Source organism: Mobula hypostoma, chromosome 1 (assembly GCF_963921235.1).
Source record: "Mobula hypostoma chromosome 1, sMobHyp1.1, whole genome shotgun sequence".
Lineage (NCBI taxonomy): Eukaryota > Metazoa > Chordata > Chondrichthyes > Myliobatiformes > Myliobatidae > Mobula > Mobula hypostoma.
The window spans coordinates 96,904,158-96,920,768 of NC_086097.1; the positions used below are offsets into that span (position 1 = coordinate 96,904,158).

Here is a 16,611-nt window from a genome sequence, read left to right on the forward strand (position 1 = left end):
ACCTGAAGACTCAACTCTCTCTCTCTCTCTCTCTCCATCACTATTTAACTCAATACCACGAACTGAACTGAACTGAACTTTACTCAACATCGTAAGTCTGTATCTTTTTACCCCTAGACTTAGAGAAGTTTGGTTTTTCATACATATATATTCAACACTTACTTTTATCTATAATTCTTGCTAACCTGTTTGATTTATCTTCAATTAGTTTACTGTATTGCGTAGTTACTAATAAATATTAGTAGTTTATAGCAATACTGGACTCCAAAGTGGTTTCTATTTCTGCTGGTTTCTTTATTCCCGTCATGGGGTACGTGACAGTACAGATAGGAGGTTCTGTGGTCGTGACAGAGAATTCAGGATTGTTTGTTGCCTCCTGAGTGCCAGGGTCAAGGATGTCTCTGATTGATGGCATGACATTCTGAAGTGGGAGGGTGATCAGCCAGATGTCATGGTGCACATCGGTACCAATGACATAACAAGGAAGAGTGAGGAGGTCCTGGAGAATGAGTATAGAGTGCTTGGTAGGAAGTTGAAAAGCAGAACCTCGAGGGTGGTAATCGCAGGATTGCTACCTGTGCTACGTGCCAGTGAGGGTAAGAATAGGATGCTCTGGAGGAGGCACAAGTGGCTGAGGAACTGGTGTAGGGGGCAGGGTTTCAGATTTCAGGGTCACTGGGACCTCTTCTGGGGCAGGTGGGACCTGTGCAAGAGAGACAGGTTACACTTGAACTACAAGGGGACCAATATCCTTTCAGGGAGGTTTGTTAGCGCTGTTGGGGAGGCTTTAAACTAGATTTGCAGGGGGATGGGAACCAGAGTGCCAGAGCTGACAGTGTGGCTGGAGTGAAAATAAATGATGCTAAAAGTTCAAGCAAATCCGCTAATAGAAAGGTTGTGAGTGGTGGTAAAAATCTTCTGAGGTGTATATATTTCAATGCTAGGAGTATTGCGGGGAAGGCAGATGAGTTGAGGGTGTGGATTGACACGTGGAATTATGACGTTACAGCAATTAGTGAAACTTGGCTACAGGAAGGGCAGGACTGGCAGCTTAATATTCCAGGGTTCCGATGTTTCAGATGTGATCGAGGCAGAGGAATGAAAGGTGGGGGAGTAGCATTGCTTGTCAGGGAAAATGTTACAGCAGTGCTCAGGCAGGACAGATTAGAGGGCTTGTCTACTGAGTCCCTATAGGTGGAGCTGAGAAACAGGAAAGGTAAGGCCACATTAGTGGGGTTGTATTATAGACCACCCAACAGTTAGCGAGAATTGGAGGAGCAAATCTGCAGAGAGATAGCAGGCAACTGCAGGAAACATAAAGTTGTGGTGTAGGGGATTTTAATTTTCCACATATTGATTGGGACTCCCATACGGTTAGGGGTCTAGATGGGTTAGAGTTTGTAAAATGTGTTCAGGAAAGTTTTCTAAATCAATATATAGAGGTGCCAACTAGAAGGGATGCAATATTAGATCTCCTATTAGGAAATGAGTTAGGACAAGTGACGGAAGTGTGTATAGGGGAGCACTTTAGTTCCAGTGATCACAACACCATTAGTTTCAACTTGATCATGGATAAAGATAGATCTGGTCCTAGGGTTGAGGTTCTAACCTGGAAGAAGGCCAAATTTGAAGAAATGAGAAAGGATCTAAAAAGCGTGGATTGGGACAGGTTGTTCTCTGGCAAGGATGTGACTGGTAAGTGGGAGGCCTTCAAAGGAGAAATTTTGAGAGTACAGAGCTTGTATGTTCCTGTCAGGATTAAAGTCAAAGTGAATAGGAATAAGGAACCTTGGTTCTCACAGGATCTTGCAACTCTGATAAAGAAGAAGAAAGAGTTGTATGACATGTATAGGAAACAGGGAGTAAATAAGGTGCTTGAAGAGTATAAAAAGTGCAAGAAAATACTTAAGAAAGAAATCAGGAGGGCTAAAAGAAGACATGAGGTTGCCTTGGCAGTCAAAGTGAAGGATAATCCAAAGAGCTTTTACAGGTATATTAAGAACAAAAGGATTGTAAGGGATAAAACTGGTCCTCTTGAAGATCAGAGTGGTCGGCTATGTGCAGAACCAAAAGAAATGGGGGAGATCTTAAATGGGTTTTTTGCATCTGTATTTACTAAGGAAACTGGCATGAAGTCTATGGAATTAAGGGAAACAAGTAGTGAGATCATGGAAACTGTACAGATTGAAAAGGAGGAGGTGCTTGCTATCTTGAGGCAAATTAAAGTGGATAAATCCCCAGGACCTGACAGGGTATTCCCTCAGACCTTGAAGGAGACTAGTGTTGAAATTGCAGGGGCCCTGGCGGATATATTTAAAATGTCGGTGTCTACAGGTGAGGCACCAGAGGATTGGAGAATGGCTCATATTGTTCCGTTGTTTAAAAAAAGATTGAAAAGTAATCCGGGAAATTATAGGCCAGTAAGTTTGACGTCGGTAGTGGATAAGCTATTGGAGGGAGTACTAAGAGACAGAATCTATTTGGATAGACAGGGACTTATTAGGGAGAGTCAACATGGCTTTGTGCATGGTAGGTCATGTTTGACCAATCTGTTGGGAGTTTTTCGAGGAGGTTACCAGGAAGGTGGATGAAGGGAAGGCAGTGGATATTGTCTACATGGACTTCAGTAAGGCCTTTGACAAGGTTCCACATGGGAGGTTAGTTAGGAAAATTCAGTCACTCGGTATACATAGAGAGGTAGTAAATTGGATTAGACATTGGCTCAAGGGAAGAAGCCAAAGAGTGGTAGTAGAGAATTGCTTCTCAGAGTGGAGGCCTGTGACTAGTGGTGTGCCACAGGGATCAGTGCTGGGTCCATTGTTATTTGTCATCTATATCAATGATCTGGATGATAATGTGGTAAATTGGATCAGCAAATTTGCTGATGATACAAAGATTGGAGGTGTAGTGGACAATGAGGAAGTTTTTCAAAGCTTCTAGAGGGATTTGGACCAGCTGGAAAAATGGGCTGAAAAATGGCAGATGGAGTTTAATACAGACAAGTGTGAGGTATTGCACTTTGGAAGGACAAACCAAGGTAGAACATACAGGGTAAATGGTAAGGCACTGAGGAGTGCAGTAGAACAGAGGGATCTGGGAATACAGATACAAAATTCCCTAAAAGTGGTGTCACAGGTAGATAGAGTCATAAAGAGAGCTTTTTGTACATTGGCCTTTATTAATCAAAGTATTGAGTATAAGAGCTGGAATGTTGTGATGAGGTTGTATAAGGCATTGGTGAGGCCGAATATGGAGTATTGTGTTCAGTTTTGGTCACCAAATTACAGGAAGGATATTAATGAGGTTGAAAGAGTGCAGAGAAGGTTTACAAGGATGTTGCCGGGACTTGAGAAACTCAGTTACAGGGAAAGGTTGAATAGGTAAGGGCTTTATTCCCTGGAGTGTAGAAGAATGAGGGGAGATTTGATAGAGGTATATAAAATTATGATGGGTATAGATAGAGTGAATGCAAGCAGGCATTTTCCACTGAGGCAAGGGGAGGAAAAAACCAGAGGACATGGGTTAAGGGTGAGGGGGGGAAAGTTTAAAGGGAACATTAGTGGGGGCTTCTTCACACAGAGAGTGGTGGGAGTATGGAATGAGCTGCCAGACGAGGTGGTAAATGCGGGTTCTTTTTTAACATTTAAGAATAAATTGGACAGATACATGGATGGGAGGTGTATGGAGGGATATGGTCCGTGTGCAGGTCAGTGGGACTAGGCAGAAAATGGTTCAGCACAGCCAAGAAGGGCCAAAAGGCCTGTTTCCGTGCTGTAGTTTTTCTATGGTTTCTTAGTATGGAGATGATACTAAGATAGGTGGAGTTGTGGATAATGAAGTAGGTTTTCAAAGTTTGCAGACAGAATTAGACCACTTAGAAGAGTGGGCTGAAAGATGGTAGATGGAGTTTAATGCTGATAAATGTGAGGTGCTACATTTTGGTAGGACTAATCAAAATAGGACATACATGGTAAATGGTAGGACATTGAAAAATGCAGTAGAACAGAGGGATCTAGGAATAATGGTGCATAGTTCCCTGAAAGTGGAATCTCATGTGGATGGGATGGTGAAGAAAGCTTTTGGTATGCTGGCCTTTATAAATCAAAGCATTGAGTATAGGAGATGGGATGTAATGTTGAAATTCTATAAGGCATTGGTAAGGCCAAATTTGGAGTATTGTATACAGTTCTGGTCACTGAATTATAGGAAAGATGTCAATAAAATTGAGAGAATACAGAGGAGATTTACTAGAATGTGGCCTGCATTTCATCTCCTAAGTTACAGAGAAAGGTTGAACAAGTTAGGTCTTTATTCTTTGGAGCGTAGAAAGTTGAGAGGGGACTTGATAGAGGTATTTAAAATTATGAGGGGGATAGATAGAGTTGACATGGATAGGCTTTTTCCACTGAGAATGGGGGAGATTCAAACAAGAGGACACGAGTTGAGAGTTAAAGGGCAAAAGTTTAGGGGTAACAGGAGGGGGAACTTCTTTACTCAGAGAGTGGTAGCTGTGTGGAGCGAGCTTCCAGCAGAAGTGGTTGAGGCAGGTTCGATATTGTCATTTAAAGTTAAATTGGATGGATATATGGACAGGAAAGGAATGGAGGGTTATGGGCTGAGTGCAGGTCAGTGAGACTAGGTGAGAGTAAGAGTTCAGCATGGACTAGAAGGGCCGAGATGGCCTGTTTCCGTGCTGTAATTGTTATATGGTTATATGATCCAAATGCTTACGATTGGGTTCAGCTGATGATGTCAAACTCCACCACAGTAACACCTCTCTCACCAGCTCCAAATTGCCCATGTGCTGCATTGGAAAAGCAGAATCTTCTTCAACTGAATACATGTATTGTGAAGTCCATCACCAACGTTTTGGTCTCCTGCACAAATTCCATTTTCTGGTTAATAACTTTATTCATTTCCCTTGACTGTTTGTAAATCTGGTTCCTCCTTAAGCAAAATGTAACCAAGGTGCTTCCTTTTACCCCAGTAGCCTTGTCAGACTCTTCCCCTCCTACAGCTGGTTCTTGTTGAAACACTGATCCTTCCATTTGTCCAGACCTGCTTATTGCATTGCTCCACGAGATGGTTCACAAGCGTTTATCTGAACTCATGTTGCCTAATTACTAACAGTCAGGACGAGGCTGAAAGGTGGCTGTGTTTAATCCTTTTATCTGTGTCATTTTACAGTTGTATAATTCATTTTCTACTATTTCTCTGGCTCATATGTCTATTGCGTAGATATATTTCTTTTCTTATGTCACGTATCCCATGATGGGAATAAAGAACCAGCAGAAATAGAAACCACTTTGGAGTCTAGTATTGCTATAAACTAATAGTATTTATTAATAACTATGCAATACAGTAAACTAAGTGAAGATAAATCAAACAGGTTAGCAAGAATTATATATATAAGTAAGTAAATCAGTAAGTGTGGAAAAATATGTATGAAAACCCAAGCTTCTTTAAGTCTAGGGGTAAAAAGATACAGTCTCACAATGTTGGGTAAAGTTCAGTTTAGTTCAGTTCGTGGTATTTAGTTGAATAGTGATGGAGAGAGAGAGAGAGAGTGAGTTGAATCTTCAGGTGAGCTGTTGCCGTCGATTTTCTCGTCGTCCTCCGAAATCCTTTACAAGTCACCAACTGTGACTTTAACCAGGGGGACCGGTTTTCCTGTGGTGGAGCTATCACCCCGGCAAGGGTGGAACTCCCCACCAGTCAACCGCTTCTCCTCCTTCCACTGCAGGAGTGATTGGATCGATCCGCCTGATCGATCCTCCAAAACCCACTTTCTCTGTGGGCACAACGATGCTCATTCAGTGTCCAGATCATGTGTCTGAGGTCTGTATCATCTGACCTTCTATTTATCTCACCGTGCTGAGCATCACCTGTCATTCAAAGAGTCCCTCCTTCCGTTGTCTGTAAAGAAATGTAAGCAAGCAACAAGTCCTTGAAAGTAACATCAATAATGTGCTGTCAGTCACCATAGCAAACTTTGAGCTGCTTAGTATTATCTCCAAAGTAAAACTCTAAAGTTACCTCCTGTGACAGTCCAACCGTCAATCTTCGTCTCTCTCTCTCTCTTTTCAAACCAAACCATCGATGATAAATAACTCTCTCTTTCTCTCTTCAAACAGTTAATAGGGGCACTCCTGGATCCCCTCACGTTTAGAAGTGGAGCAAAAATACTGTACCTTATAATCTCAGCGAGCTGTCACCAAGCCCTTCAGGTATTGCTACGTCAACAGCCTGAAGTACAGATGCTTGTGTCACTTTTAGAACATGAATTGTGTTGAGACATCTAGTACTTAATATGCCATGGATGAATTTTTACCAAAATTCCTGTCTTTAGGGGCATAACTAGAAACTGAGGATGTGAATGGAGGAATTGGACACCTTTGATGAAAAGACGAAAGCGGTGGGAATTGAGCCCTGGTCACTGGTATTGTAAAGCATTCTGCTAACCACTACGCTACCATTATTTTGGAGCCAAGCAGGATGGATTTTCTGTTTCCTGTGAGGCTGCAGGCATTATCTGCATTGTGACAACCCAATTCATGGTCACGTTTCTGATGTGCAAATTATCTGGGTGACATATAGCTCACAGGAACAGAATCCTGGCATAAACTGGGGCCGTGGTAGAGTGAAGTGGATGGAAAAGAGAATGGAGCTGGGGATATGGATTCACACAGAGTGGGAGTGAGTGAGGTGCCAAATGAAGATGGGGGACACGGTGGCTCTGATGCACTTCATTTAAACCATACAGCAAGTGCTGAGAATGGGCACATGAGCATGTTCTTCAGCTGCTCCCTGAACTTCGTCTGGGTCACCACATAAATACAGGTGTTGGTGCAGGAGTTCAGAAGCTGCAGCATGTAACCAGTTTGTTCAGTGATGTAGTTTGGGTCATGGACACCCGTGTAATCATAAACGCTAGCAGTCCGCCAGTAGAGAAAGAATCCAATGTTTGTCATCCATAGGAGTATAAAGCTGCCCGTTATGGTGAAGAGTAGAACAATGGATTTCCTCTGTTTCTCCATCTCTGGGTCAATGTGATCTTCATTGCCGCTGCATTGCTGTAGCCTCCTCCGAACTCTGCCCGTCACTATAATGTGTCTGACTGTCAGAGCGTTGAATAGTAGAATCAGGATGAATGGAACAAAAGGGGTTAAAATGATACAGAGACAGTCAAAAGCCAACCAGGCGGTTTCAGTGTAAAAGCTGGATGATACGACCCCACCCCAAGCTACATTGTCAACAATATACTCTGGTTCGTATATGAAATACCAAGGGATGCTCTTCAGGCTGAATATCACGCTCACTGTTGTTAAAACCACTGTTGCCATTTTCACAGTGCAATATCTTGTTCTCAGCTTCTGACAACAGATTGCAACAAATCGATCAAAGGTGAAGGTGACGGTGAACCAGACAGAGATATCAGTGGCTGCAGAGAGCAGGACGAGGGTGAGAGACATTGCAGGAGTGGTGTCCATGTAAGTTCCCGGAAAATGAAAGGGAATAACCGTGTACAGTAACACATCGGTGAAAACAATCATCAGATCCGCTGTCGCCATGGCCACCAGGTAGAAGGTGATGCACCGGGAGAGTCCGCACTTTCCTTGGGACAGGATGAGAATGGCCATCAAGTTAACTGAAACAAAGAGAAATGAGACAAGTAAGATACTGACAGACATCCCAACCATGAAGGCTATTCCGAAGAGCAAGGAAGAAAAACATGGTCAGGTCATTGTCCACTTAGAAATACCTCTGTCATCCAAGTGGGAAATCCCTCAGGGATGTCCCATTCACAGTTTAATCTGGCTCTTTTTGCCAAGTTAGACCACTCAAGGTCATAGTGTGCTATTACTCACCAATAAAGTTTTGTTTACAAACAGTTTTTACCATCATTGGCACTAGGCTCCATATTATCCAGGACATCTTCAAGGAGTGATGTCTTAAAAAGGCAGCATCCATTATTAAAGACCCCAAGCTCCCAGGATATGCCCTCCTCTCATTGCTGCTATTAGCAAGGAGGGACAGGAGCTTGAAGACACACTCTCAATGATTCAGGAACAGTTTCTTCCCCTCTGCCATCCGATTTCTGAATCGAAACTGAACCCGTGAACACTTCCTCAAAGCATTCTCTATTTTTTTGCACTACTTATTGTATTGAACTATTTCACATATATATATTATTGCATTGTACTGCTGCCACAAAGTGAACACATTTCGCGACATGTGCTGGTGTTATTAAACCTGTTTCTGATTCTGATTCTGACTTTTTTTCGATTTCTCCTGGATCACTCATTCCCGACCTTGTTCCAAACATATTCTGCATTCCAAAGGAAGTATGGATGACGGGCCTGATCTTACTGAGTGTAATATTCAGGTTCTGCGGTAGACCTGAGGTCAATGGGCATCAATGGGAAGGACTCTACTCTGCAGAGTCACATTACCTCACACTCTGGAAGTTTATGTTTCTTCTCATTTTCTGACAACTTCCAGCTTGCTCACACTTGTACTTGGTGCATCCCTAACCATTCCTTTTCTCCATCTCAGGGGAAAGACCAATACTCATTACAGTCCAGTAGACTCCTAGAGCTACCTTAACGATATCTCACTCAGCCTGCTTCTTGTAAAGGCTCCATTCCATCCTCCCAGTTACTCCGTTGTCTCTTTTGTATCTGTTCTGGTGATGATACCTTCCACACGAGTGTTTTTACGATATTTTCATCCATCCTTCACGATTGTGTGCCCTCTCCCAAGACGACAGGCTTCTCTCCTCACCCACTACATACACTGCACCCCTGCCTTCTCTGCCACCCAGTCTAAGTGTAGCCATACCCTGTATTTCCCTTCCTCCACTACCACATTCAATAGGTCATTTTCCATAAATTCTACCACCTTTCCTCTCCCCTCACCTTCATTTAGGGCCCCAAACAGTCCTTCCAGGTGAAGCAACACCTCACTTGCAAGTCTGTTGGGTTTGTCTACTGTATCTGGTGCTCCCGATGCGGCCTCCTGTACATTGCTGAGACCTGACGTAAACTGGGGGATTACTTTGTTGAACACCTTCATTCCATTCATAACAAGCAAGATTTCCCAGTGGCTAACAACATTAATTCCAATTCCAGTTCCCATTCCAACATGTCAGTGCTTGGCCTCCTCTATTGCCACGATAAGGCCCCTCTCAGCTTGGAGGAACATCAGGCATGTTGCAACTTCAGGGGTCAACATCAATTTCAACTGACAAACGAGAAAATCTGCAGATGCCGGAAGTCCAAGCAACAGTCTTTCCCTTCCTCCACCATCAATGCTGCTCTCGACTGCATCGCCACCATTTTGCATATGTCTGCCCTCACCCCATCCTCCCACCAACCCACCAAGGATAGGTTTCCTCTTGTCCTCACCTAGCACTCCACCAGCCTCTGTGTCCAGAACATAATTCTACGTAACTTCTGCCAACTCCAGTGGGACCTTATCACCAAGCTCCATTCCTCACCTCCCCCCACCCCACTTTCTGCTTTCTGTAAGGCTTCCTCCCTATGTGAGATCCTTGTCCATTCATCCCTCCACTCTCTCCTGGCACTTATTCTTACAACCGGAAAAAGTGCTGCATCTGCCCCTACACCTCCTCCCTCACTACCATTCAGGGCCCCAATCAGACCTTCCAGGTGAGGCGACACTTTACCAGTGAGTCTGTTGGGTAATCTACTCTATCTGGTGCTCCCAATGTGGCCTCTTGTGTATCGGTGAGATCTGACGCAGATTGGGAGAGCACCTCACTGAGCACATACACTCTGTCTGCCAGAAAAGGTGGGATCTCCCAGTGACCACTCATTTTTATTCCACTTCCCATCTTCATTCAAACATGTCAGTCCATTGTCTCCTCTACTATCGTGACAATGCCACACTCCGGTTGGAGGAACAACACCTCATATTCCGTCTTGGTAGCCTCCAACCCGATGGCATGAAAACTGATCTCTCGAACTTCCAATTATGGTGCAACACACACGCCCCACCCTTCACCATTCCCCACTCCTATTTCATTCTGACACCTTATCTCCTTAAACGCCCATCACCTCCCTCTGCTGCCCCCCTTTCTTTCTTCCATTGCCTCTCCTATTCAATGCCCCTTCTCCAGCCCTGTATCTCTTTCACCAATCAACTTCCCAGCTCTTCACTTCACCCCTCCCCCCTCCCAGTTTCACCTTGTGGTTTTTCTCCCCTCCTCCCACCATCTTAGTCTGAATTCTCACCTTTTATCTTCAGACCTGATGAAGGGTCTCAGCCTGAAAAGTCGACTGATAACTCTTTTACACAGATACTGCCTGGCCTGCTGAGTTCCTTCAGCATTTTGTGTCTGTTGCTTCAATTTCAACAGATCTGCCTTCCCAGTCTCCTGTTTTCTCACCCAATCTCCCATTCCAAGCATTTTCATCAATTGGACATTTCATCTCTATTTCACCTCCTTCCACTGGCATCTTCCACAGGCAAACCCACTGTTTTTTACCAGTGTTTCCCACAGATTTCAGTAATACTCCCAACCCTTGTGTCACCACTCAATCCTGAAATTCAGACAAGCATACACCTCTCTTGTAATAAAAGCAAAGGTTATTGGAAACACTGAGCTGATCAGGTAACTTCTGTACAAACAGACACACAGTTAACATTTCAGTTCCATGACCCTGTCGTTCTCTATCCCACTCTGGACTTTCTGCCTTTGATTCCTGACGCTATTTCAACATGAGAACACAGAGCTCTTCTTTGCCCTTTCTCTGCCTTTCTCTCCTTCCTGAACAATTTAAAACACATTTGTTTCTAATTTATCCCCTTTTTTGGTGGATGATCATCACCATGTATTACTATTCCTGCTTCACGATCGCTGCCTGACCTGCCGAATATTTCCAGCATTTTCTGGTTTAGCTTCATGGAGATAACTGGGTGGATTGTGGGGTTGGATCTGGGGGGTTATGATGGTGAAGAATGATTAGATTCTGGGTGACAGGGTAGCATGGTGGTTAACACAATGTTTTACAGATCCAGTAACCAGGGTTCAATTCCCGCTGCTGCCGATAATCTGCAATCTCCCCGTGACTGTGTGAGTTTCCTCCGGGTTCTCCCCTTTCCTCCCACTGTTCAAAGACGTACTGACTGGTAGGTTAACTGGTCATTGTAAATTGTCCCTACATTAGGCTAGAATTAAACTGAGGGATTACTGGGTGGTGTGTCTCAAAGACCGGATGAGATTTTATCTGAACAAATAAATGTACGGACATATATAACCGGTGAAAAACATCGCAGGGAGCCAATGAGTTGGTGATCATAGGAGTGGAGTGGTTGGAGGTTGAACACTGGCAGCAGATTTATGAATAGCCTTTTTTATGGAAGGTAGGAGAAGGGTTGAAACAGGGTGGGCAATTCTAAAGGGGGCAAGCAGAGGGAATAATAGCAGAGGGGATTTTTCAGGGGTAGAGTGAAAACATGCCACTGCTGAGAGAACACAACAATGAGTTACATGCCCCTGTACAGGATGACAGCTCAAGAGCTGAAGATTTATTTTCCAAACATACAACAAAATGTATTTGGCTACAATAGGTTGGCTTACCAGGAATTCCCACAGCCGCGAGAACAGGTAGTAAATGTCTTCTAGCTGATGGAGTATTGTTGCCTCACGCATTTTCTGTAGAAGGTAATTCCACCGGTGACAGAGGGAAGGCTCTGTCTGATTACAGGACACAACCAGAGGAGCTGTGCATTTATTTTGGAATAAAGTTCTCTTGGGATCATTTGGTTACATAGTTATTAATATTAGTTGTGCTTCATAGAGCAAAGCTGCACAGAAAATAAAAATAGAATTCCTGAAAGAATCAGTTGTAATTAGTTAGAGATTATGCAATCTCAAGACAAGATATTCATGGAAAATACTTTTCAATATCAATGATACACCAAAGAAGCCAATTTATGTTTTTCTTGAATATATTGCTGTTATTCCCTTTCAATGTAATATTTGAAGTCAGCTGTATGTAGGTGCTTTTTGACAATGCTACCCAATACAAGAGTTAACACAACTACTTCCTGTGATAAAACATGAAAAGCTTCAAATACTGAGCAAGTCAGAGAGAAAAATAGAAACTTAATGCTTCCCATTCTGTGCATCACATATTCTGAGAAGATGTTGGATTGTGTATAATTCAGCACTAGGCAAGGATCAATGAAAATAAGTTAGGTTGAAGTGGAGTGGATTTTTGGAGTGGCTATTGTGTGAGTGGGACAGTGTTAGAGAGGGGAATTCTGGCTTTAGCTCATAGAAGCTTTGGGAAGCAGAGGCAAAGTCTCTAGGTAGATCTTTTTCTGTTGATTTTTTTCTTTCTTTTGTATTGCAGTTAGAGCACTGGGGATGCCGGACAGGATAACTGAATGCTCATCTTGTGGGATGTGAGATTGTTCCTGATGACTGCACCTGCAAGAAGTGCATCCTGTTGCAACTTCTTTCAGACTGTTAAGGAATTGGAACTGGAACTGGATGAACTCTGGATCATTTGTTAGTCTCAGTGGTTAATCAACAGCAGATACAAGGAGCAGGACACAGGTGAATGGGTGACTATCAGGAGGGGGAAATGGGATAGGCTGCCAGTGGAGAGTACCCCTGTAACTGTATTTTCCCAACATTAGGTACACTGCTTTGGATATTGTTGGGGGCACTTGTGGATTGGGACAGGTTGTTGTCAAGCAAAGGTGCGTTTGGAAAGTAGGAAACCTTCAAAAGTGAAATTTTGAGTGTACAGACTATGTTCCTGTCAGAATAAAAGAGTGGGATAACAGGGTTAGGGAACCTTGGTTTTTGAGAATTATTGAGGCATTTGTTGAGAAAAAGAAGGAGGTCCATAGTAGGTATAGGCAGGATGAAGCAAATAAGGTACTTGAGGAGTATAGGAAATGCAAGAGGACACTTAAGGAAATCAAGAGGACTGAAAGAAGGCATGAGTTTGCTTGAGCAGATAAATGGAAGAAGAATCTCAAGGGCTTCTACAGATATATTAACAGCAAAAGGATAACGAGGAACAAACTTGGTCCTCTGCAACATTAGAGTGGGCATCAATGAATGGAGATGAAATAAATGGGGGAGATCTGAAATGGATTTTTTTTGCATCCAATTTGTTTCCAGAGATGGACACAGTCTATAGAAGTGAAGCCAAGCAGCAATGAGGTCATGGACCCTATACGCATTACAGAGGTTGGGGTGTTTGCTGTCTATAGAAAAGTTAAGGTGGATAAATCTCCAGGGCCTGACAAAGTGTCCTCTCTGTCCTGTGGAAGTTAGTGCAGAGGTTTCAGGGGCCCTAGCAGAGATAATTAAAATATCCTTAGTCATGGTGAAGTGCTGGAGGATTGGACTTAGCAGGGACCTCAAAGCTTTCAGTTTTGAACTCTGAACTCCAACGTCCCAGAACTGTAATAGTGTCACACTAACTGCTATGCGTCTGTTGCACCCGTGTGATTGCACACATCTCAGTCACTAGGGGAGCACACTGAGGCTGAATGTCAAATGAGAAGATGTTCTTCAATGCCACTATCATATCTACTACTATCACTGGCAGCCTGTTCTGAGCATCCACCACTCTCCGCGTTAAAAAATCTTACCCCACACATTTCCCTTAAACATTTTCCTTCACACTTTTCGTGCATGTCCTTTAATATTTGACATTTCTACATTGAGTAAATGACTATGGCCTTCATAATTTTACCAGAGCTTACAAGACTTGGATCAACCTGTAACATAGAGAGACCAACCATGTTTATCTCCTTTCAGCTCATACCCTCTAATCCAGGCAGCATCGTGGTAAACCTGTTCCAGAGCTCCCACATCCCTCCTGAGATGGGCGCACAATACTCCAAGTGTGACCTACCCAGTGTTCTTTGTAGCTGCAACATGACTCCCTTACCCCTATACTCAATGCCCTGACCAATGAAGGCAAGCATGTGTTACGTACCCCGTAACTGGGTTGCCAAACCAGCAGAAATGGATCACTCAGTTGGAGTCTGGAGTACTAGAACTAAGAAAGTTTTATTAAAGAAACAAGCAACACAGTAATCGAAAGGATAATAAATGCAACAGTTCAGCGATGATAAACACACATGTGCACAGAATTAAGATAACAGCATCAATCAAGCTCTATCGTTGTCTAGGGGTAAATGACCAAATTTCAAAATGACTCAAAGTTCAGTCCAGTTCAGTTCGCAGTAATCGTTGTCATGGCGATGGACAACGTTGGGGAAGAGAGAGATAGAACAGGAACAACTGATCATTCAGAACACTGCTTCACTCACAGACCGGCGAGATTGCTCACAAGCAACTTTTTTGGGCGGGTCCTTGGTGATGTCACCTGAGGTCACCGACTGTGACCCCTCCTCCAGATGCGGTCGATCCTCTGCAGCGAACCCGGCACCCAGGCAAGGGCGGACACACACCGGGTTCCCGCTGATCGTACCTTTCCACCCCGGGCGTTGTCTGGTACTTCTCACCCACTCGTGGGAGGCGCACCGCTTCCAGGGTCTCGTTACCTCGGGTGGCGTGTGTCCTGCCTTAGAGAACCTGTCCCTTTTTATCCCCCTGCTGGGGTATCGCCTGTCCATCACTTCAAACAGTTCAAGGTTCAAAGAGGGGAGCCGCTCCAGACAGCTCTTCCTCCCACATCCCTTCATTACACATCTCCAGACGCTGCTCCATTGTTCCTTATCTCTCCTTCCCCTGAGGGCAGGTGGCAGACCAACTGCTGATGCCACTGATGCTAGCCCAGGCCAGCAAACATCTTAATTTTATGTGCATTCTCGTAACACTTCCCCCCTTTAAGGATTTTTACCGGGAGGTAAAAATTACAAACATGACTACATTATTTGATACATACACAATATACATCTTTATCAGCTATTTGGCTAACACAGCGAGTTTGAAGCTGTCAACACCTTGACAGACAGTCATCACATTTTCTGTTCCTTTTACACGTGTTATTAATAATCCCTTAGACCAGGCTCCAACTCAGCAAACTTCATAGTGGCCAAAAACACTGATGAATTGCGACCAATGTAACCTCTCATTTGGTTTTGTCCCGGACCACAACAACAACGGTCGTCCCATTCCGACTCAATTTTCTCTCGCAAGGGCTTAGTAGGAGGGGGACGGGTATTGACCGCAGAGTTATTGCAAAACTTCCTGCAGTACCCCACCATCTCCAAGAGCCTTCTGAGGGCCCTCTTGTCTGTCGGGGTTGGGAGGTCAGCGATAGCCTGCACTGTAGCTTGCATCACTGCCAGCTGCCCCTGTGTCACCACAATTCCCAGGTAAGTGACCCTCGTGTGGCCGAATTCATTTTTTTCAAGGTTCACTATCAAACTGGCTTCAGACAGCCGTATTAAATTGCCAATACACACCTCTGTGTTCATCAGCCCTTTAGTCACTGAATTACTCAAAAAATATGGGTGTTGTTTACTTGGCCGCCCTATTGTAACCACAATCACCCAACGTCCCAGTTCTTTGCATTTCCTCGGGACAATCAAACACATGTGTGCGAGTCGTTTAATTACTCCTTCGGGGATTAAGGGAGAGACCTTATCAGTAGACCTGGCCAAAACAATAGCCTTCTCCCATCTGACCGATCCCATCCTAATCTTTTCAAAATGGTTTTTTCCTCTTATCAGGGGGCCCCTAGCTTCATTGATTTCCACGCTAACACCGACTAGGTTTGTTAGCATATCAAAAGCCGGTGACCGTCTCAGTTCGCGTCGGTCATGATCAATAACATTTTTCCCCCTGGGCAGCCGGTAAATCTCTTTCATGATTCCACCAACTGTTTCCTCCAGCACCGCAAAATGTCCACCGGGGGGTACCTCGTGGGCCATGTTAAAAACCTCATCCCCATAGCTCTTTTGCACCACCCCCCACTCCTCATCTGCGGATGCTGTACTTGATTTCCCTTTCTTCCTTAGCACTTCCTCATCCGCACAATAGCTTGTCAAGGCTGTGTCAGAGAGAGCGGTCTCGGAAAAAACCATCAGCCCCTCGTCTCGCTCCTGCGTCTGCACAAATTCTTTCCTGGCTACTGCTACGTCCGTCCCAGCTCCCGCACTACCTCTTATCTCACTACACCCTGTCTCATACAAGGTTGGCAGAAGTGTTTCAGCCAAATTCACCATCGCGGGCCGGTGATGAACCTGTGAGTCCATGGGCGGGGCCTCAATGCTGGCAGGCTGACCTGTCAATCTCACGACTGGGAACACGATTCCCCCGGCGAGGTCATTACCGAGCAAGACTTCCACGTCTTTCATCGGTAATTCGGACCTCACCCCGATCGTGACTAGTCCAGAGACCAGGTTGCTCTGTAAGTGTATCTGGTGCAAAGGGACTGACTCTGTCCCTTCCCCAACACCTTTGACCTCTACCTCCCCAGTCTGGGTCTCTGAGCTAAACTCTAATACACTCTTCAGTATTAGTGACTGACACGCTCCCGTGTCTCTCCAGATCCGCACTGGAACTGGTTTTAACCCCTCCTTCACTGACACCAGTCCGGCCGAGATAAACCTCTCGCGCCCTTCCTGGACTTTTTCAGACCTGTC

General features: G+C 44.4%; 1 protein-coding gene across 1 annotated transcript; it reads right to left on the reverse strand.

Annotated features, from left to right (window-relative positions):
• Positions 1-6,746: 6,746 nt before the first annotated feature.
• On the reverse strand, positions 6,747-7,640 carry LOC134359179 (probable G-protein coupled receptor 139). The gene has a single exon (XM_063072534.1). It carries the CDS (start codon positions 7,638-7,640, stop codon positions 6,747-6,749), a length of 894 nt encoding a protein of 297 aa, XP_062928604.1.
• Between the last annotated feature and the right edge of the window lie 8,971 nt (positions 7,641-16,611).

Bases quoted from the DNA above. Each gene is read 5' to 3' on its own strand.
- LOC134359179 (XM_063072534.1), bottom strand. From the start codon at position 7,640: ATGGCCATTCTCATCCTGTCCCAAGGAAAGTGCGGACTCTCCCGGTGC.